At 39.9% G+C, this 21,123-nt stretch overlaps 2 protein-coding genes across 2 annotated transcripts in view; both read right to left on the bottom strand.

Annotated features, from left to right (window-relative positions):
* Positions 1 to 8,876, bottom strand: part of LOC125342789 — a 31,907-nt gene extending 23,031 nt beyond the window's left edge. Inside the window, 5 exon segments of the mRNA XM_048335097.1 lie at positions 2,366 to 2,584; positions 2,890 to 2,913; positions 3,300 to 4,073; positions 5,131 to 5,419; positions 8,680 to 8,876. Coding sequence (XP_048191054.1) covers positions 2,366 to 2,584; positions 2,890 to 2,913; positions 3,300 to 4,073; positions 5,131 to 5,419; positions 8,680 to 8,876 — 1,503 coding nt within the window.
* A 7,407-nt stretch (positions 8,877 to 16,283) lies between these two features.
* The window catches only part of LOC125342788, a 46,257-nt gene continuing 41,417 nt past the window's right edge, over positions 16,284 to 21,123 (bottom strand). The window contains exons 12-16 of the mRNA XM_048335096.1: positions 20,367 to 21,120; positions 20,195 to 20,232; positions 19,562 to 19,766; positions 18,318 to 18,455; positions 16,284 to 17,206 (exon numbers count right to left, since the gene is read on the bottom strand). Of these exons, the coding sequence (XP_048191053.1) occupies positions 16,284 to 17,206; positions 18,318 to 18,455; positions 19,562 to 19,766; positions 20,195 to 20,232; positions 20,367 to 21,120 (2,058 nt within the window). The remainder of the gene's footprint in view (positions 17,207 to 18,317; positions 18,456 to 19,561; positions 19,767 to 20,194; positions 20,233 to 20,366; positions 21,121 to 21,123) is intronic.

Raw genomic sequence — 21,123 nt, 5'->3', positions numbered from 1 at the left:
AAGGGGGAAAGTTCCAGAAAGGGAAAGATCTAGGGTTAATGACAAAAAATAAGCAGACACAAGTCATACCCAGAACCAAGAATTGTATTGCTTTCATTGTTTTGTTTAACAGAGTTTACTGGAATTGTGATCACTAACAGCAATTCTCCTTTTGTATGTATGCCTGCTTGGCCCAACTTGCCTGACCACCTGTGAGTGGTACAGGTGATTTTTGTCTCTAAAAACCCAATTCTACTGAGACCCAGTGCTGTTTGTTACCATCCCAGTGGTGGCAATCAGATGCTATGCATAGCTAATGAAAGACTACTAGCCCAATTGACAGTGCTGATGACTATTGTCATGGGTTTGAGGCCAACATGGGTATTTGGTATACAACAGACAGTAGACTTCCTATGGGCCAAATATTCATCTGTATGAAATAATTTGGCCAGTGAAGTAACTGTCAAGAGGCTGTCAAGAGGCTGAGCCATGATGTCTAGATTCAATCTTATGCAGGCTGCACTTAAGATCCTGCCAAGTGGTTCAGAGCTCACTGTTGTCCTTGAGGAAGTCTGAGGACATGCTTGACTGAGGGGAAAATCACAATGTCAGATACCACTTTGCTTGTGCCTGAAATCCTCGCTACTCTGGAGGCTGCTATCTGAAGATCATGGTTTGAAGTCAGCTAGGCAGCAAAGTCTATGACACTCTTGTCTCCAATAAACCACCAGAAAATTGGAAGTGGTGCTGTGTCTCAAAGTGGTAGAGTATTAGCCTGGAGCAAACAGGCTCAGGGAGAGTGCACAAGCCCTGAGTGCAAGCCTGAAGACCAAGACATATTAAAATGTTGTGCAGGGCTAATTTTTGTTGATATTTAGTGGAAAGTCTGCCTTGTTTTAGAATGAAGAACTTATGGAAGCATCACTATTCATGTGCAAAGTTCATTGCCTTTGCTAAGACACTTGGGAGATGAACTGGCAGCATTCATCCTGTGAGATGAAGGGTCTCCTAGTTCCAGTTTGTGGCTCTCTTAATACTACCATGCTGCTACATCATGCTGCTACCCATCAGGGTACCTGAACACCCTGCTGGGATGGACTTAGCACAAGAGGACAGAACTCACCAGTGTTATGTGTCAGTATGTGAAAACACAGCTCTTCATTAGGACTTAGTTCAAAAGACACTAGGAAGATGGGATAAAGATTAAATGCATATTAAATAGAAGGAACCAACAATATGTCAGAAAAATAATAATAAATTCATATTAATTGAAGCAAAATTTCAAAAAATACAATTATGAGACTGGAAAATGACTGTAGAATTAGTGCAGAAAATCCATATACTAATCCAGAAGTTTAATCTTCACAATGCTTATTTCTACTTCTAAGTGGTTTATTCCTGAAGCCATGCAGACAGTTTCTATCTGGCCTTATCAAGATGATGTAGCACTTGGGGAGAAAGATGCAGCCCAGGAGCCCTGCACTGGAGGCCAAGATGGAGAAGACCTCCACAGCCACCATGACCTTGCCCTTGGCACTGTGGTAGACAGGCAGGAAGGTGAGCCACACACTGCAGAACACCAGCATGCTGAAGCTCAGGAACTTGGCTTCATTGAAGGTGTCAAGCAGGTTTCTGGCCAGGAAAGCCACAGTGAAGCTGGCCAGGGCCAGGGAGCCCAGGTATCCCAAGACACAGTAGAAGGCAGTGAGGGAGCCCTTGTTACACAGGAGGATGACGTGGCCATGTTCAGAGTGTGTGTCTGTGTCAATGAAAGGAGGAGAAGTTCCCAGCCAGATTCCACAGAGAGTCACCTGGATCAGGGTGCAAATGGGAATGTACTTTGTCACAGTGTTCACCATTTGTTAAGCAATATGCAACTTTTATTTTATGACTACATTCTGAAATAACATTTAGATACTGTTAATTTCCTTTTTTATCTTTTGGTGCTGGTTTTGGGGAGTGATCTCAGGGTATGTTCATTGCCTTGAGCACTTGTTTTTGCTCAAGGTTAGTCCTCTATGACATGATCCACAGTTCCACCTGAGGTTTTTGTTTGCCAATTGAGATAGGGGTCCCAAAGACTTATCTGCCAGCAGGAGATTCAAACAGATCTGTAATGTTGGGTTTGAGGATGTCTTCCTCTTGAGCAGATAGGATTGCAGGAATGAGTCCTAAATAATCAGCCCTGATTTTATGGTGGTTAAATGAAGAGTCTCACAGAAGTTCCTGCATGGAATGCCTTCAATCCGTAATATTTGTATCTCAGCTACAAAAGTACCTATTATTTACTGGAGTAGGTTGGTGGACTCCAAACAGATATACAGTCTAAGGGTGAATTTTCCTTAGTTTTATGTCCTTAGGATAATCACAATTCAATCCCACCCACCTCTGTACATGCTATGGTCCAGTGTATCATTTCTTCAGATAAAGAGAGTTGATTAGTATATGGAGAAAACTTTCCTACTTTCACCTCCAGGTGAAGACTTTGTGGGAAATTCCAAATATTCACAATGTCATACTCTGCCTCCAATTTCCTTTTCTCATCCCAAATCACCTGATCTCCAGCAGAATTGTGAAATTGTATGTTCTTTAGAAAAGGGTGCAGCTGAAAGAGAGTCACCATCTTATGGTGAAGCCTATCCCAAGTGAAGGCAGAAAACTTGAAGAAAATATTTCCTGATGGGGTTTCATTTTTGATTCAGAATGCAGCAATAGCAGAGTCACCTAATGAAGTATCCCTGAAGAAAATCTATGCAGGAATAAAATGTATCCTTCTGAATCCTGGTCACTCAACAAAGGGATAAAGTCTTTTCAAGAGAAACACAGTCCATCAGAATAGTCACGAATGTCATGATTCTCAGTTGCCTATCTACAGTTTGCCATAATCACTAATTCTATGAATGTTGCCACTCAGGAGCTGCTAAAATTTAATACCTAAAGTACAATAAAAATAGATAGGTAATAAATGGACAATTCTATTTAGTAGGTTTTCCTTTGCTATTACAAATATAACTTATAGGGAAAAGTTAAATTTACAGATTTCATAATATGTGCTTTGAATATGTTGAGGCCATCAGTAATTTGACCAGTTTCTAAAACACAGAACTTGACCCTCATTATCTCCTGCTTTTCCTTAAGAGCATGAAGATACATGTCCAGAGGAATTCCCATATATTGAACCCGATATTATTTCTTGGGTTTTGGAAAAATAGTCATCTAATTCTTAAATTTCATATGGGAAGAAAACTATGTAGGAAGTGACTTTATTTATGGGGTGTGCCATCCAACACAGAAGGCCTTACCTGTGCAGGAGAAGGCACTGTCCCTTTGCTCTTTCCCATGGTTTGTACTTCTGCTTGATGAAGAAGCATCTCATGGAGAGCATGGGCCACAGCGTACACAGCGTTGTATATATTGTAACTGTCCACAGACAAATTCGTGTCTAAAATGTGCCGAGGCAACCAATCCAAGGAGGCATTGTGAGCACAGTTCTCCCATGTTACACAGTCAGATTCAGAATTAGAGCAATTAAAAGAGACCAACCACACCTCAGCAAGGAAAGCATCTTCAGGGTATTTGGAAGGGTTCACTGCCTTGACAAACTCTGTGAATCCGGAAACATCTGGGTGATGGTGTGAAAACATGAGAGGTACCTGCGATGATCCTAGCAGGAAATAATCCCTACTCATTGTCAAATCCCACTGTGAATTCACGATACAAATTTTGCCTTTCATCGACAATTGCAAAACAAGTAGCAATTCATTATCACCATATATAATGAGGACATTTGCTGATGATTTGTTAACCTGGTTTTTAACTGCCTTCAGTTTTGTTTTATTGGACACAATATTGTTCGGGAGTGCTAGCTCAAAATCTACACAGACTCTGTTCTTGGCCATCTCTTCTTTCAATTCAGAAAGAAACCACAAGCCATTTTCGTCCTCTACGTTTAGCAGACCCACCCAGTTCCATCTGAAGTGAAGCAGTAAGGAGACCATGGCAGTGGCCATCGATGTGTCCTTTCTCCCCATCTGATAGAGAGCAGGAAATGTGTTATGGTCGCTCAGGACTTGAACAAAAGGCCCAAAGGAAAGCTAAAGGGATGAAAATTGGATGTTTCAAGAATGATAAGATTTGAAAGCATCATAACCTCAGTCATATAGTATATACAGTAACCAGTTGAAATAGGTGGAATGTAAGTTTTCTTTCAGTTTTTGAAAAAAATGTGCTTTTAATCACTGTACCAGCTGTCAATTTTTTTGTACAATGCCTCTTGATCTTGGTCATTATTTGAATCAGCTCCTACCATTGATATCAACATTGCACATTTCCTGACTTTCCTAGTAGCATTTTCACATATGTACACTGAATATTATGGTCTATTTGCTCACCTACCTACTCCCTATTCCTCTGGTTCTTCCCTAATTTCCTTAATACCTATGTCCTGCCGACAAAATGTGCTTCATTTCCTTCTTGTGTTAATTCTTTATATGGCTAGTTAATTAAAGAAGTTATGTCATGGAATTACTTCCATATATAAAGATATATTTACATATCTACCCTACTGTGAACATTAATCATATATATATACATATATATGGACATGTGTGGGTTCTCTCTTTCATATTGCATTATCATGTTTAGATTTACTTTTCACATATGATGGAACACATGCCTCTTTCTATTTCTGAACTAGACTTAATTCAACATAATGTCTTACACGTGGGTGTACGGGTGTGTGTGTGTGTGTAAGTTGTGTGCTAGAACAGAGGAATGAACTCAGTGCTTCATGTACTGTTTTTCATTTTTTTCATGAAGGCTAACCCTTTACCACTTGATCTCCACATTACTTCTCACATCTTGCTGATTAGAAATAATTTTCATCAATACCTAGGATTCTAGATGTGAATCACTAGCGCAGAGTTCAACATATCTGTGTACTTTAAAGTTACTTTCCATTAATTTATTTTTTAAACAAAATTATTAATAAGGTGCAAAACTTTAAATAAGCCTGTTTTCTCAAATTCTTAGATTTTTATATCTCAAAATTTCATAGTATCATCAATCCAGTGTCTTCCTCTCCTCCTCTAACACCTGAAAGGTCAACAAATTAAACATTTTTAAATATTACTCCACTCCTTCCACTCTCACCTGTGGAAACCTATAGAGGCTCAGCAAAGTCCCAAACTTGGCAGATGTTATTGCTGATGGTCCTGTAAGTACTGCTGTATACTTGCTGTGTCCCATACATATGTAATTGAGAGTGTTGTTCTTCCCAAAGAGGCAAAGAATGGCACTTTTTAATTCATTCCCAACATCTAATTCAAAATTACAGAACTCAAACCCCAGCGTCAAATTATGTAAAAGATGAGGGTTTTTGTTGATCTCTTCAATAGCAAAAGTCAAGGCCAAAATAAACTGGTAGTTCTTGAAGATAAACCTGTGTAACAACCATAGAAATGTAAAAGGAGTATTTCCAAACTTCCAACTTTAGTGAATTGAATGCTTGCTTTGCTGCCAATGAATATGCCAAAACATTATGCCAAATTGGATTAGAATGTGAATATAAAGTCTTCTGCTTATAGATGGTATTAGGAAAGGACATGAAAGAAATTTATCTTGAGTGAGATTCAGAAACTTACTTCAGCTGAGAAAGACCTTGCTTAGTCTCCATTATCAAAAGCACCAAAACAATAACTTGTCCATGAAACATGGGATAGACTTACATGAGACATCAAATATTCTATTGTCTTTGTCTTCGTGGAACTAGCTGTAGGTATATGAAAAATCTTTTGGGTCACCCTCTTTAAGATATAGGGTTCTATGTCAGGCAAGTCTAACAAATACCCAATTTAAGGTAATCTTTCAGAAGCAAGGTCTGATTGAAAGAAGGTCCTATAGCCTGCTCTACTCACAGACCCAACATAATGAACAGCTAGCTCTTCCTGAGATAAAACCAAAACAAGAGCTCAAATATCACGGGAGGGAATTCTATTCTTATTTATGTAACAACCTAAAAAGGATGCAGCCAACTCGAAGTAACTCATTATGGACAGAGGAACCTTCTACACAGGGAATGACAAATAAATTATGAACAAGCTTTACATGGAAATCTCCAGTACGCCATGATAAATACCATGGTATACATGATAAAATACCAGTGTAAAATGCATGTGCCACTACCAGGTTCCCAATATTTTTAGACTGAGATCCGGGAAATACAAGAAAACAAAGGAGTAAGGAGACTGAAAGTACTTTGTTTTCTCTGTTATGTCTGTATGTGCAGTGGTGTGTGTTTGCGTGTGTGTCTGTATTGTGTGTTTGTGTACATTCTAAAGAAATTAATCTGAAATCATCACATATTCTTTGAAAAAGGAAACAATGGAATCAAGATGGAAATACAAATAAGATGATGAGTTTGTTCTACATATACTGCATGCATACCCAAAACTCTACAGTGGAAGCCTACGATGTTGTAAATAACTTCTAAACAGAAGAAAATAGTGATATTGAAGAAAATCTAATTGAACATACACATACGGAGGAGTAAACTGAAAGCAAGACTTAACCCTTGAGGAAAAGGTTGACTACAGTATTTAATAAAGCAAATACTGATGGTTGAGGCTTGCTTTTTTAATGGTTGAGAATGCCTAAAAGTAATAATGCTTTTCCTAAGAAATGCATGAAGTTCTACCAGTAAGTGCTTGAGTGGGTAAAGGAATAATATCTCAAAGCCACAGGACAGGTTGATGCCAATAAACTCTCCTATCAGTGGCCCTCAGTGAGTGTAAGCAAGTGCCATCCATGCAAATGCACCCTAAAGGAAACCAGGAGTATCTATATAGCACCTCACATCCAATAGACTGTCATCAAAGGAACAAAAAGTGACATGTCCAGAACAGTATGTTGAAGTGAATGAATATACAAGATGAAATAGAAATTTTAAATATGTATTTACACATTATACAACCACTGAACTATGGTTAGCAGACTTGAAGGTAGTCCTTAATACAATAATAGCTGAAGATTTAATGGAGTGATGATGGAGAAAAAATCAACAGGGAGGCACCAGAATTAAATTTCACACTAGTTTAGGAAAGCCTGACACCCACCAACAGAAAAGTTCATCCAACTTCTGAATAAAACTTCTCTCATCAACATACTAATGTTCTCCAGGAGAAATTCTGAGATGGGACACAAAGTAACCAGATTTTTCAAATGTTGAAAGTGTATGGAGCCCTTGCAGACACACACTGTGGTAAAGCTAGAAATTAACAAGGAAAATATACACATAACATGAAATTCAAATGAATTATTCATCAATCATAAGTAAATAGTATCATACTAACTAAAAAGTTTGCAGTTTAATGAAATGATTAACACATGGTAAAGTGAATTGTTTTTCCTACACAAATTTCAAGAAATATACAGACCACTGGAACAAATGAAACTGAAAACCAGATGGATATTGAAAAAGGAGGAATAAAAGAAAACTGTAAACTTTCTTTAACTCAAGAGGACAGATACTGAACTAAAGAACTTGTACTGCTTCTCAAGGAATGAGAAATGAGGTTATATTTTTTTCTGTACTGTTTGTTGTTCTCACTTTTCCCTCTTTTTTGGGGATGTTCTTTTTTCTTTCTTTTCTTTCTTTCATTTATCCTTCATTTATTCACTCTTCCCACTATTTTTGATTTCTCTATGCTTTCTCTAGTGTAAGCTTATCTGATTGGGGAATGGGAATGGAAAGCACAGAATGGAAGAGACAAAGTCAATCAATTTAGCAGTGGTATCTATTAGACACTATTGTAGAAATAAACTGTATAGCTTGGTGGAGAGAGAAGTCAGGATGGGAAAAATGAGAGCATGAGGAAGGGAATGACATTGTTCAAGAGTGTACCCATTTGCTGAGATATGTAACTGTAAACCCTCTGAAACATCAACTTTACACTGAAATTTTAAAGATGGAAAATGAAATAATAAGGGAATAAATGAAAAAAATGATTCATAGGGACAGAAAATGTAACAAGCTTTGCTTAAGTTAAGGGGGTAGATATTGGACGATAGAACCTGCATTGCCTCGCAAGGAACTAAAAATAACAAACCTCAGGTTAGTAAAAGAAATGAAGGAATCACGGAGAAGTAATGCAACAAAGGGTGAATCAATTCAATCGTAATCCTCACTTGACACTGCATTGGAAATGAACTTCACAACATGGAGGGAAGGCTATTGTGAGGTTAGGAAGCAGGAGAATATGATAGAGGGGGTAACATTGTTCAAAGAGAAATGGACTCATTGCCTGACTTAGGGAAGTGTCACCTCTCTAGAGATCACCTTTATAATAAGATTTAGATGAAGAAAATGAAAAATAGAATAGGAAAACACAGTAGCAATGATCACTAAAGCAAAGGGTAGGTTCCACAAAAACAAAAGGGGGATAAGACTGAAGTAAAGTCATGAAGATCTTACCATCAGTGAAAGAAAGAGCTACACGGAAGGAAACCAGAGTCCTCTAATACTAGCAAGCAGAAAAATCACTAAAAAGAAGATGCAAAATAAAATAATGAACCCGTGATTTTTGTCTTGCATAGGAATGGGAGATCAGGGTTGAGCATTCATGTGTGCAACTTGACTTCCCTCAGACATAGCCCATCTTGAGTACAGACCAGTAAAAGGAAATAAAATGATGAGATACTTACTTCTTTTCCTTCTCATGCTCAGGAGCATCGTTGTTACGGGTATGGACTCTCAAGATAAGGAGAGGGAAATACGCAGCAATCATCACATCACCGTCCATGTGCACACGCTGCTTCATGGTAGAAAAGCAGCTAGTGGCAGCCAAGGACCCGACAGGGAAGAGAAGCAGGGGAAGAAGTGCAAAAACGAAAAGGCACATCCGTGAAGCTTCTGTCACCATGAAATTGTAGCTGGTAGTGAGGCCCACTGTGTCATATACGTATATCCATATATATTTTTATAGGTGTGTGTGTCTTTTTATTGACAGAGAAATACACTTGTAGCCCACCTTTCATGAAGCCTCTTGTGAATCCCCAGGAAGAATGTGTAAAACCCTTTCCTGGGGCTCTGCAGCTGCGGCATAGCATGCAGGAGAAAAACACGACTTGGACAACATGTTTGCACATTCCTCTTCTTTATCCCAAGTGCCATGATTTCCTGGGATGAAGTTAGCTGTGATGTTTTTGGTGCAATGTCTCTGTCAAGAAAACTATGTGTATGAAAGCCATTTGGGATGATGCAAGTGGATTACACCAGAGGATAGCCTGTCAGACATACAGTGAACCAGTCACACAAAAAAAATCCTTTGCACAGAAAAATCAAATAAGGAAAGTTATTAGGGCATCATACACAGATGGTCACTTCACCCATCCCAATTCCATAACATCCTCTGTACATTGCTGATTCTATTATGCCCAGATTTTGAGGTCCCCAAAAATGACCAAGGAGCAGAAAGCTGCTGTAATCACATGAGAGTCTTTATTGCAATGTCCAGCCTGGGCTCACAGTCATCACCAACACAGTAGTCTTAATTGAGAGCCCTGACCCTCCATTTATCAGGGTTTTCATAGGGTATTGGGAACATTCCATGAGTCACATCATCACACAGCAAATCATATCACACTACGGGTAAGTTATAAAATAATTCTTAAGAATGATTGGCATAATCAATGGTGGGGACGAGTCTAGTGACGGTGATTGGCTAGCTCATGGGTTTGAAAAGGTTGGTTTAGACAAATGTTCTAGGTTGGGTGGCAAGGGTGTTGCCTGCCGCAGTTATCCTTAGCTACATGCGGTATGTGGAACTTCAGGTATTTTCTGTTATCTCTTGATCTGGATTGGGTCATAAGGGTGTCGCCCCAGTCACCCTTTGCTTGAGGGGACACATTAACCATGTTTCAGGAACACAAAATGCACTGGCTACACTTCAATACATTACTTTTGTGCCACAATGTCTGAAGCATTCTAACTTAAACTGACCCCTGGTCAAATGAAGTTCTCTCTGGCTAACTTCAATATTTTTCATTATTTTAGACTTCATTTTTTTAGGCTATTCACACTGACATGTTCTGCAGTTGTTCCAGGCAGCCTCAGGGCCTGGTCAGGCCCATGCTACAATATGCATTTGCACCGGCTGCTCAGGTTCTCCATTCCTCTCTTCTACTGTTGACTAAGGGACCCCATCATGGTCCCCTCTGTCCATTTCAATGGCTTGCATGTTTAGGGGATGGTATTGAGATAAGTGATGGGCCAATAGGTAGGGTCAAATTAGTAGAACCAAAGAACCTATCAATACAGCTATCAGGAGAGTTGCCCACGGTGACCAGGGGAATAGTGGCTGATACCTGTTCTCTTCTTTTTGCTCTCTGTTATATTTCTACCAAATGCCAAGCTTTCCCTAATAATTCCTGATTGATTGGCATGAAAACAGCACCCCTTTCTTAAGACTACACATGAGGAGCAAATCCAGGCTTCATGTACTTTGCAAAAACATCTCCTAGGGGAATGAAACAGTTACAGATATTTACTGGAGTTCTCTCTGGTTTACATTTAGAAGACATCACACAAGTTCCTTAGCCTTGTAGATGCAGGTACAGGTAAACATAATTTCACCCCGAAGCCCCTATTCTGACCCAATTTATATTATAGCCAATTTGACTACATACCAACTTTACTTATAAGTTCTAATTTTAAGACATACTGATACCATTTTCTACATCCTCAATGAACATTCTTGTGCTGGTGGCTTTACTGTGATTTTGTTTGTGTTCTTTTGGATAGATACCCAAAAGTGGGGCTGCTGTGTCATAGGGGAGTTCTATATTTAGCCTTCTGAGGAATCTCCATACTGCTTGCCAGAGTGGCTGAACCAGTTTACATTCCCACCAACAATGAAGGAGGGTTCCCTTTTGGCCACATCTCCTCTAACAACTGTTATTGTTAGTTTTCTTGATATATGACATTCTTACTGGGGTGAGATGGAATCTCAATGTTGTTTTGATTTGCATTTCTTTTATGGTCAGTGATGTAGAGCTCTTTTTCATATGTCTCTTGGCCATTCTCATTTCCTCATCAGAGAAGTCTCTTTGTAAGTCTTTATCCCACCTGATGAGGCGGCTATTGGATCTTTGCAGTTTTGTTTTGGAGAAAGGTAATTTTTTTAGTTCGGCATATATTTTATTTTATTTTATTTTTTATTTATTTTGTTTTTTTGGCCAGTCCTGGGCCTTGGACTCTGGGCCTGAGCACTGTCCCTGGCTTCTTCCCGCTCAAGGCTAGCACTCTGCCACTTGAGCCACAGCATCACTTCTGGCCATTTTCTGTATATGTTGTGCTGGGGAATCGAACCTAGGGCCTCGTGTATCCGAGGCAGGCACGCTTGCCACTAGGCTATATCCCCAGCCCATATATTTTAGATATGAGGCCTTTGTCCGTTGAATGGCTGGTAAAGATCTTCTCCCAGTCCGTAGGCTTTCTGTTTATCTTGCGAGCTATGTTCTTTGCCATGCAGAAGCTCTGTAATTTGATGCAGTCCCATTTTCCCAGCCTTTCTTTGATTTGTAGCTTTTCTGGGTCATTGTTAAGGAAGTTCTGTCCAGCACCAAGGAGCCCAAGTGTTTCTCCTACTCCTTCCTTTAGTGTTTTCATGGTGTCGGTTTTCATTTCGAGGTTTTTAATTCATTTGGAATTGATTTTGGTCAGGGTGATATATAAGGATCTAGTTTTAGTTTGTTGCATGTGTTGAGCCAGTTTTGCCAGCACCGTTTGTTAAAGAGGATATCTTTCTTCCAAGCTATTGTTTTAGCTCCTTTATCAGAGATTAAGTAGGCGTAGTTCTGTGGGTTCATTTCTGGGTCTTCAATTCTGTTCCACTGGTCTTCAGGCCTGTTCCAGTGCCAATACCAAGCTGTTTTTGTTACTATAGCTTTCTAATACAGCTTGGGTATTGTAATTCCTCCAGCACTGTTCTTTGTGCTTAGGATTGTTTTTGCTATTCTAGGTCTTTTATTGTTCCATATGAATTTTTGGCTTGCTTCATCTATTTTATTATAAAATGGTGTTGGGATATTAATGGGTATTGCATTGACTTTGTAGACAGCCTTTGGCTATATTGCCATTTTGATCATATTAATCCTCCTAATCCAGGAGTATGAGAGGTTTTTCCATTTCCTTAGTTCTGACTTAATTTTGTTTTTCAATCCTTTAAAGTTCTCATCAAAGAGGTCTTTCACTTCTTTTGTTAAGTTTATTCCTAGGTATTTTATGTTTTGGGGGCTATTGCAAAAGGAGTTGCTTTCCTGATTTCAGCCTTGGTCTTTGGGTCGTTAGCATAGAGAAAGGCCGTTGATTTTTGAGGGTTTATTTTATATCCTGCAACTTTACCAAAGTTTTGGATCAGCTCTAGTAGCTTGGGGGTAGAGTCTATGGGATTCTTTAGGTATAGGATCATGTCATCTGCGAAGAGAGAAAGTTTAACTTCATCTTTTCCTATTTGGATCCCCTTTATGTTTTCTTCTTGCCTAATTGCTCTTGCTAGGAATTCTAGTACTATGTTGAAGAGCAGTGGAGAGAGTGGACATCCCTGCCTTGTTCCTGATTATAAAGGCTTTACTTTGTCACCATTTAGAGTTATGCTTGCCAAGCAGTTTTTTTTTTAACAATGATAAACCTTTACATCCAAATTTCTGACTCTTAGTCCTGATTTTTAAATTAAAGAAACATTTTTAACTATATTTTCTCTTTAAAACAATGAAATAATCCTTTAAAGCATTTGGTAATGACCAAACTTGATGACCATTTGAATTTAAACTCGATCTCACTCAATTTTATATCATACTAACAGTCTTGAACATGTTCACACTCACACATGCACACACACATACATATTTAAAAGATCTTAAAGTGCGCAAATAAATATTGTCCGTACATTTTCCAGTGGCAAGAGGTATTTTTGCCAATCTTACTCCTGCAACACCCAAATTTTAGGACAAAACTTTTACCGAATGACTGTAGCATTCTCTAGTCTCATTTTCCAGGGCTTGATAGTTTTAGAAAAAAATTTTAGCACACCAAATAATTTTCTGCTGAAGAAGGCTGGGTGGTGGTACTGTCAGACTGTCCCATTTCTTCAGTCAGAGTCACAAACAACACAGAGACGAGAGCGAAGAGAGTGTCAGATTCACAAACAACACAGAGATGACAGCACTGCGTGGGGTGGATCGTCAAACAGAAATTGAGAAGTGTCTCAATAGGTGAAGAACCCATTCAGGTTGGGGGCTAGGGGTGGTCTTCCATAGACCCCCATCGGTGGCCCTTTAGTGCGTCCACCAGGACCCTATGACGACCAGTCAGACAAACCTACGGTTTCAGATTCAGATTCAGAAATATGACAATGCTTCAGACTTACCGATCGGATTTTTCAGAACTCCGTGGTGAGAGTGGTCTGGGTGGGTTTGGGGGGGTGGTGGATATCCCAGAAGAGCTCCCAGGATGCTATGCTCAAATGTCAGACCCCCACAAAGACCACCAGACACCCACACCAATGCAAAAGAGAAAGGAGTCTTTATTGCAAGCTCAAGTTTGGTCCTCTGCACAGTCGGCATCTGGTGATGCTAAGAGGCCCAGAAGCTAAGGCTTCCAGCTGTTTTACACATTCTTTGGGGAAGGCAGGCACTTAGCATACGTCATAGAATCTTTTAACAAACCAACACACAACGCGGGGAAATTATAAAATAATTCTAAAGCATTTTTGGCGCATTTGGAAGGAATCAGGAAATGGTCATTGGTCAGATCAAGGGACCGATGCATTTAAAACTGATTGGTTAAGCCATAGGGGTGTAGAAAGGGGGTTTTAATTAGATACTGGAAACCACACCTGGGTGGGGGAGTTTTGGAGTAACTTCAAAACTTGTTCTTCTTCTGTACCTGGTCACTCTTATGAATGTTTGTGGCTTTTCTAAGAACTATCTGTCCCATGGTGGTTTATGTTCTTTACTGGAAAGCGAGGGAAGGAGGGTAGGGCTTACAGTAAGGATAGTCAGGTACAAAATTGGGTCTTAGTACAATATGGAGTTACCTAGGTTCTTAGCTGCAAAGCGGTTTACAGAAGCAAAATTAGCAGTTAGTAACTACAAATGGGTGGTTACAATTTTTAGTTTCTCAGAAGCAATGATGTTGCTGAAATCAGCAATTACATGCCATTATTTCAAGGTCAATGCCGAAATTGGATTGCACATTTATATTATGAGCTTTCTTGTTCCAACAACTTTTGTGTGCTCTTTACAAACATTAATGAAGTTATTTTCCTCATGTGCAAGATCGGGAACAGGTGGAAATAGAGGAATGAAGTGTGAACATGGGATCCTAAGATGCTGTAGGAAAAGGATGCTGTATTATTATTATAATTTTTTTTTTGGTGAGTCCAGGGGCTTGGACTCAGGGCCTGAGCACTGTCCCTGGCTTCTTCTTGCTCAAGGCTAGCACTCTGCCACTTGAGCCACAGTGCCACTTCTGGCCATTTTTTGTATATGTGGTGCTGGGGAATTGAACCCAGGGCCTCATGTATATGAGGCAAGCACTCTTGCCACGAGGCCATATCCCCAGCCCAGTATACTGTATTTTTTTTTAATCAGTTGCTACTCACATGGTCACTGTAGGTGACTATCCTAATATCTGTTTTGGTAGGCCCCAAAAAGAGGATATGGGACTGTATAAACCAAGTGAAAGGTGTAGGGGAACCCTCTATTTGTCCCTAAAAGCAGCAGGCTTAGGTAGGGTAGGGTGCCTGGAGAAGGCCCAACATAAGCCTAATAATGGGAAACTAAAGCAACTTGACCTAGGGCGGCTTGACCTTTGTGAAAGAAAGGAATGAGGAAGACCACTCAGTTTGCATGTTTTCATTTAGGGGGAAGTTCCAGAAAGAGAAAAATGTAAGGTTAATTAAGTTGAAGAGGTAGACACAAGTCACACCCAGAACCAAGAATAGTATTGCTTTGATTGCTTTGTTTACTGAAGCTTACTGGAATTGTGGTCACTCACAGCAATTCTCCTTCTGTATGTCTGCTTGATTGCTTGGCCTAACTTGCCAGACCACCTGTGAGTGGTACAGTTGATTTTTGCCTCTAAAAACCCAACCCTACTGTGACCCAGTGTTGTTTGTCACCATCCCAGTGTTGGCAATCCGATGCTATGCATAGCTAAATAAAAGACTCCTAGTCCAATTGACTGAGTGTTGGTGACTATTGTCGTGCGTTTGAGGCCCACCTGGGTATCTGGTATCTAACAGACACTAAATTCCTTAAGGAACAAATATTCTTCAATATGAAAAAATTTGCCCATTGTAGTACTTGTCAAGAGTTTCAGTGACGATTCCTAGATTCAATCCTACGAAGGGTGACTTCAGAATCCATCTTTAAAAACCTGACGATGCCAGCTGCCATTAAGATTCTGCCAAGTAGTTCAGAGTCCACTGTTGTCCTTAAGGAAGTTGGAGGACATGCTTGGCTCAGAAGAATATCACAATGTCAGTCAGCTACCTCTTGGCTCATACCTGAAATCCTAGCCACTCAGGAGGCTGCTATCTGAGGATCAAGGTTCAAAGTCATCTAGTGCAGGAAGTCTATGACACTCTTGTCTCCAATGAGCCACCACAAAACTGGAAGTGGTGCTGTGGCTCAAAGTGGTAGAGTGTTAACCAGGAGCAAACAAGCTCAGGGAGAGTGCCCTGGTCCTGAGTGCAAGCCTGAGGACCAAGCCAAATGCAAATGTGCTCATTTTATGGTTGTTGTTACTAAGGGAAATGTCTGCCTTGTTTTAGAATGAGGAACTCATGGAAGCGTCACAATTCATGTGCAAAGTTCACTGCATTTCCTAACTAAAGGCACTTGGGAGAAGAACTGGCAGCCTTCTTCCTGTGAGGTGAAGGGTGTCCTAGTGATTTCTGTGATTTCTTGAGGCTCTCTTGATAGTAAATGCTGCTACCCATCATGGTGCCTGAACACTCTGCTGGGATGGACTTAGCCCAAGAAGAGGAACTTACCAGAGTTATGTTTCATAATGTGTACACCTAGCACTTCACATAGGATTTATTTCAACAGCCGCTAAGAAGAGGGAATAAAGATTAAATGCATATTAAATAGAAGGCACCAAAAATGTGAGAAAATTGCAACATATCAATATTAATTGAAGCAAAAATTTCATGATATAAACAAGTAAAGGACTGGAAAATGACTGTAGATTTAGTCCACAATATGTATATCAAAATCTAATCAAGCATACGAATTTAATCTTAGCAATGCTTATTTCTACTTCTATCTCTTTTATACTTGAAGCCATACAGACAATTCCTATCTGGCCTTATCAAGATGACATAGCACTTGGGGACAAAGATGCAGCCCAGAAGCCCTGCACTGGAGGCCAAGATGGAGAAGACCTCCACAGCCACCATGACCTTGCCCTTGGCACTGTGGTAGACAGGCAGGAAGGTGAGCCACACACTGCAGAACACCAGCATGCTGAAGGTCAGGAACTTGGCTTCATTGAAGGTGTCAGGCAGGTTCCTGGCCTGGAAAGCCACAGTGAAGCTGGCCAGGGCCAGGGAGCCCATATATCCCAAGACACAATAGAAGGCAGTGAGGGAGCCCTTGTTACACAGGATGATGAGGTGAACATGTTCAGAGTGTGTGTCAGTGTCAATGAAGGGAGGAGAGGTTCCCAGCCAGATTCCACAGAGAGTCACCTGGATCAGGGTGCAGATGGGAATGATGAAGTTAGGAGCCCCTGACACCAGCAGCCTTCTCATCCTTCTCCCTGGAGAAGTGACCTTGAAGGCCAGAATTACAGTAACAGTCTTGGCTAAGACAGCAGAAACAGCAACAGTGAATGCAACTGCAAATATCATTTGCTGTAGAATACATGTAGTTGTGTTGGGACGGCCAATAAAGAGTAAGGAACAGAGGGAACAGAAGATGAGGGAGATGAGAAGGATGTAGCTGAGAGCCTGGTTATTCGCCTTTACAATGGGAGTATTGTGATGTTTCGCAAAGACTCCAAGAACAAGTGCTGTGAGTGTTGATAAACCAAGAGCCATGCAGGCCAAGGCCATCCCCAAGGGCTCCCCATAAGTCAGGAAGCTTGCAGCTCTTAGGAGGCACTGGTTTTTCTGTGTGTTGGCATACTGGTGATCTGGACACTTCACACACTGCTCCATGTCTGGTAAGGAAGTCAAGTAACTATTAGTCTGTTTGCCATACTGAAACATCAACTAGAAATTCCCACATAAAGTGAAATCTCAATGTGAATATTTAGTATCATAATGTAAATATTACTGATTACTAGTAGACATGTTGAGTATTATTTTTATGTCTTCATCATGTCCTGATCACATTCTCACATTTTAGTCTGATTTAATCTGTTTTACCTACATTGACAATAAGATATTATTAATTGTCATTTCTAATAGCCTATGAATAATTTTCTGCGCCATGTCATTGTACCCTAATTCTCAGACTTGTGTATGGAACTTAAACTCTTTATTCAAAAATGTGGACAGTAAGGCTAGGAGTGTGGCCTAGTTGTTGAATGCCTAGCATGATTGAAGCCCTGAGTTTGGTTGCTCAGCACTATATACAGAAAAAGCCAAGGGTGGTGCTGTTGCTCAAGTGGTAGAATGCTAGCCTTGAGCAAAATGAAGCCAGGGACACGTCTTAGGCCCTGAGTCAAGCCCCAGGTCTGGCAAAAAAGAAATTATAGACAGTGAAGCTTGCACATTCCTCTATGTCTCTGTACAATAAAATAAGAGCCCTGTGGCCTTTCCTTCAGCAGTTGTAGTTGTGTCTGGTACTCACCTCTAGAAAACAGAAAATGAAATGCTTCTTTCAAGCTATGAAATTATGCTATGCAAAACACCTTGCCCTCTTCTAATATGTCCAACCCAACCCAGTCCATTTGCTCTGTTCCAAGAACAGGTTTTTGCCCTAGGCACTAACCATCTGCAATATCTGTGTTTCCTTTGCAGTTGGAAGTTGATTTTGAAGATAATAGATTCTTTGTTCTTTCAAAGGTTTTGCACTTAATATGATAGAAGTAAAACTTACATTACTGAGTAGTGAGTAAGTGTACAAACAGCAGACTAGAGAAAAATAATCCTACATGTCAATCAGAGCCCAAGGTTTTCGCTTCAAGCAGTACCAACAGATGTTGCAATTAAATTACTAAGTGAGGGATGGAAAAATTTGATTTTGCACTGCTAACACAGAGTTTTTGCATTGATTTGCATTGATTGGGGATACTTGGTGAGTTTCCCTCTCAGGACAGAACTTACCTGTCCCATTAGCCATCTCATTTTCTGTGCAAGGGGTACAATCAAAGCAACAAGCAGCCTTTCCCTCCTGAGGGACTTTTCTGAATCCAGGACCACAACTTACACTGCAAACAGAATGGGGAGGCTGAGAAAAATCAGATGTGTGTGAGTAACTATTTAGACTTGGGTAAAATACTCCAAAATTCTGTTGTTTTAAAATAGTAGAATATTAAGAATATTACTTCTGTACATACACATTCAGTAAGTGAGGTGGACGCTGTGATACATTGCCAATCACATGATTACAAATGGCTTATGGGCACTAGACACAATGTCCAGCCTATTGAACTACTGAGAATTGAGGCAGCTTTAAAAATAGAGATTAACGGTGAGAACATACATTCTAGTGGCCAGCATGTCATTGCATGTTGTCTTCTACTCACCTATGAAATTGTGAACCACAAGAAGGGAGTACCCTCTTTGAAACTTGAACAGTATGCTCAAAGGTAGAACGTAGACCTCCCTTATAGTTTATATGGTCCCCGTATGCATCCTATCTTCTGAGTTTTCAGTGGCCTTAATTGGGAATATACTGACAGATTTTCAAGGATTCCTCTCACCAAATATGACTAGCAGGACAACTAATCAACCTCCACAGAAGGAGGCAAAATAAACCTTGCAACCACATAAAGTCATTCCTTGGGTAATTTGTCAAGTGTTCACCCTTTTTTCAAAAACAAATACAACTTATATTTCATGAGAATCATCTGAAATAACATTAAGAAACTGTTAAATTCCTCTTTTTCTTTTGGTGCTGCTTTTGGTGTTTGATCTCAGGGTATGTGCATTGACTTGGGCTTTTGCTTTGCTCAAGGATAATACTCTACCACTTGATCCACAGTTCCAACTGAGGTTTTTGTTTGCCAATAGAGATAGGGGTCCCAAAGGCTTATCTTCCAGCAGGAGCTCAAACAGATCTTTAAACTTAGGATTGAGCATGTCTTCCTCCTGAGCAAATAGGATTGCAGGAATACATCCTAAACACTCAGCCCTGATTTTTATGGTTGTTAAATGAAGAGTCTCAGAAGTTCCTACATGGAATGCCTTCAATCCATAATATTTGTACCTCAACCACCAAAGTACCTAGTATTTACTGGAGTAGTTTGGTGGCATCCAAACCGATATACATTCTAAGTGTGAATTTTGCTTAGTTTTATGTCCTTAGAATGATCAAAATTCAATCCTACCCACCTCTGTACATGCTATGGTCCAGTATATCATTTCTTCAGATAAACAGAGTTGATTAGTATATGGAGAAAACTTTCCCACTTTCACCTCGAGATGAAGATCATGTGGGAAATTCCAAAGATTCACAATGTCATACTCTGCCTCCAATTTCCTTTTCTCATCCAAAATCACCTGATCTCCAGCAGGATTGTGAAATTCGATGTTCTTCAGAAAAGGGTGCAGCTGAAAGAGAGTCACCATCTTACGGTGAAATCTATCCCAGGTGAAGACAGAAAACTTGAAGAAAAAAATTCCTGATTGCCTTTAATTTCTGATTCACAATGCAGCAATAGCAGAGTCACCTAATCAAGTATCCCTGAATAAAATCTATGCAGGAATAAAATGTATCTTTTTGAATCCTGGCCAATCCACAAAGGTATAATGAACTTTCACAAGAAACATAGTCCACCTAAATATTCATGAATGATGTGATTCTCAGTTGTGGAGCTAAAGTTTTTATTAATCACTCATTCTATCAATGTTACCAGTCAGGGAATGGTAAATGTTAACGTAAAGTAAAATAAAACTAGATCCCTTATGAAATAAATGAACAGTAGTTCATCCTATCTCCTGTTTTTCTTTAAGAATATGAAAATACATGTTAAGATGACCTCCCATACATTGAAACAGATATTATTTCTTGGGTTTTGGAAGAAGACATATAATTCTTAAATTTAATATGGTAAGAAAACTGCAGGAAGTCACTTTCTTCATGAGGTGAGTCATCCAACATAGAACACCTTACCTGTGCAGGAGAAACCACTGTCCCTTTTCGATTTCCCACTGTTTGTACTTCTGCTTGATGAAGAAGCATCTCATGGAGAGCATGGGCCACAGTGTACACAGCATTGTATACGTTATAACTGTCTACAGACAACGTAGTGTCTAAAACGTGCCGAGGCAACCAATCCAAGGAGGCATTGTGAGCACAGTTCTCCCATGTTACACAGTCAGACTCAGAATCAGAACAATTAAAAGAGGCAAGCCACACCTTAGCAAGGAAAGTGTCTTCAGGGTATTTGGAAGGGTTCACTGCCTTGACAAAATCTGTGAATCCGGAAACATCTGGGTGATGGTGTGAAAACATGAGAGGTACCTGCGATGATCCTAGCAGGAAATAATGCTTACTCATTGTCAAATCCCACTGTGAATTCACGATACAAATTTTGCCTTTTACTGACAATTGCAAAACAAGTAGAAATTCATTATCACCATATATAATGAAGACAGTTGCTGATGATCTGTTAACCTGGTCATTAACTGCCTTCAGTTTTGTTTTATGGAAAAGAATATTGTTCGGGAGTGCTAGCTCAATGTCTACACAGACTCTGTTCTTGGCCATCTCGTCTTTCAATTCAGAAAGAAACCACAAGCCATTCTCGTCCTCTACGGTTAGCAGTCCCACCCAGTTCCATCTGAAGTGAAGCAGTAAGGAGACCATGGCTTTGGCCATTGATGTGTCCTTTCGGGCCATCTGATAGAGAGCATTAAACGTGTTATGGTCGCTCAGGACTTGATCAAAATGCCCAAAGGAAAGCTA

This window comes from Perognathus longimembris, chromosome 27 (genome assembly GCF_023159225.1).
Source record: "Perognathus longimembris pacificus isolate PPM17 chromosome 27, ASM2315922v1, whole genome shotgun sequence".
Taxonomy (NCBI): Eukaryota; Metazoa; Chordata; class Mammalia; order Rodentia; family Heteromyidae; genus Perognathus; species Perognathus longimembris.
The sequence above is the reverse complement of the archived record's forward strand: the minus strand, read 5'-3'. Positions and strand labels throughout refer to the sequence as shown.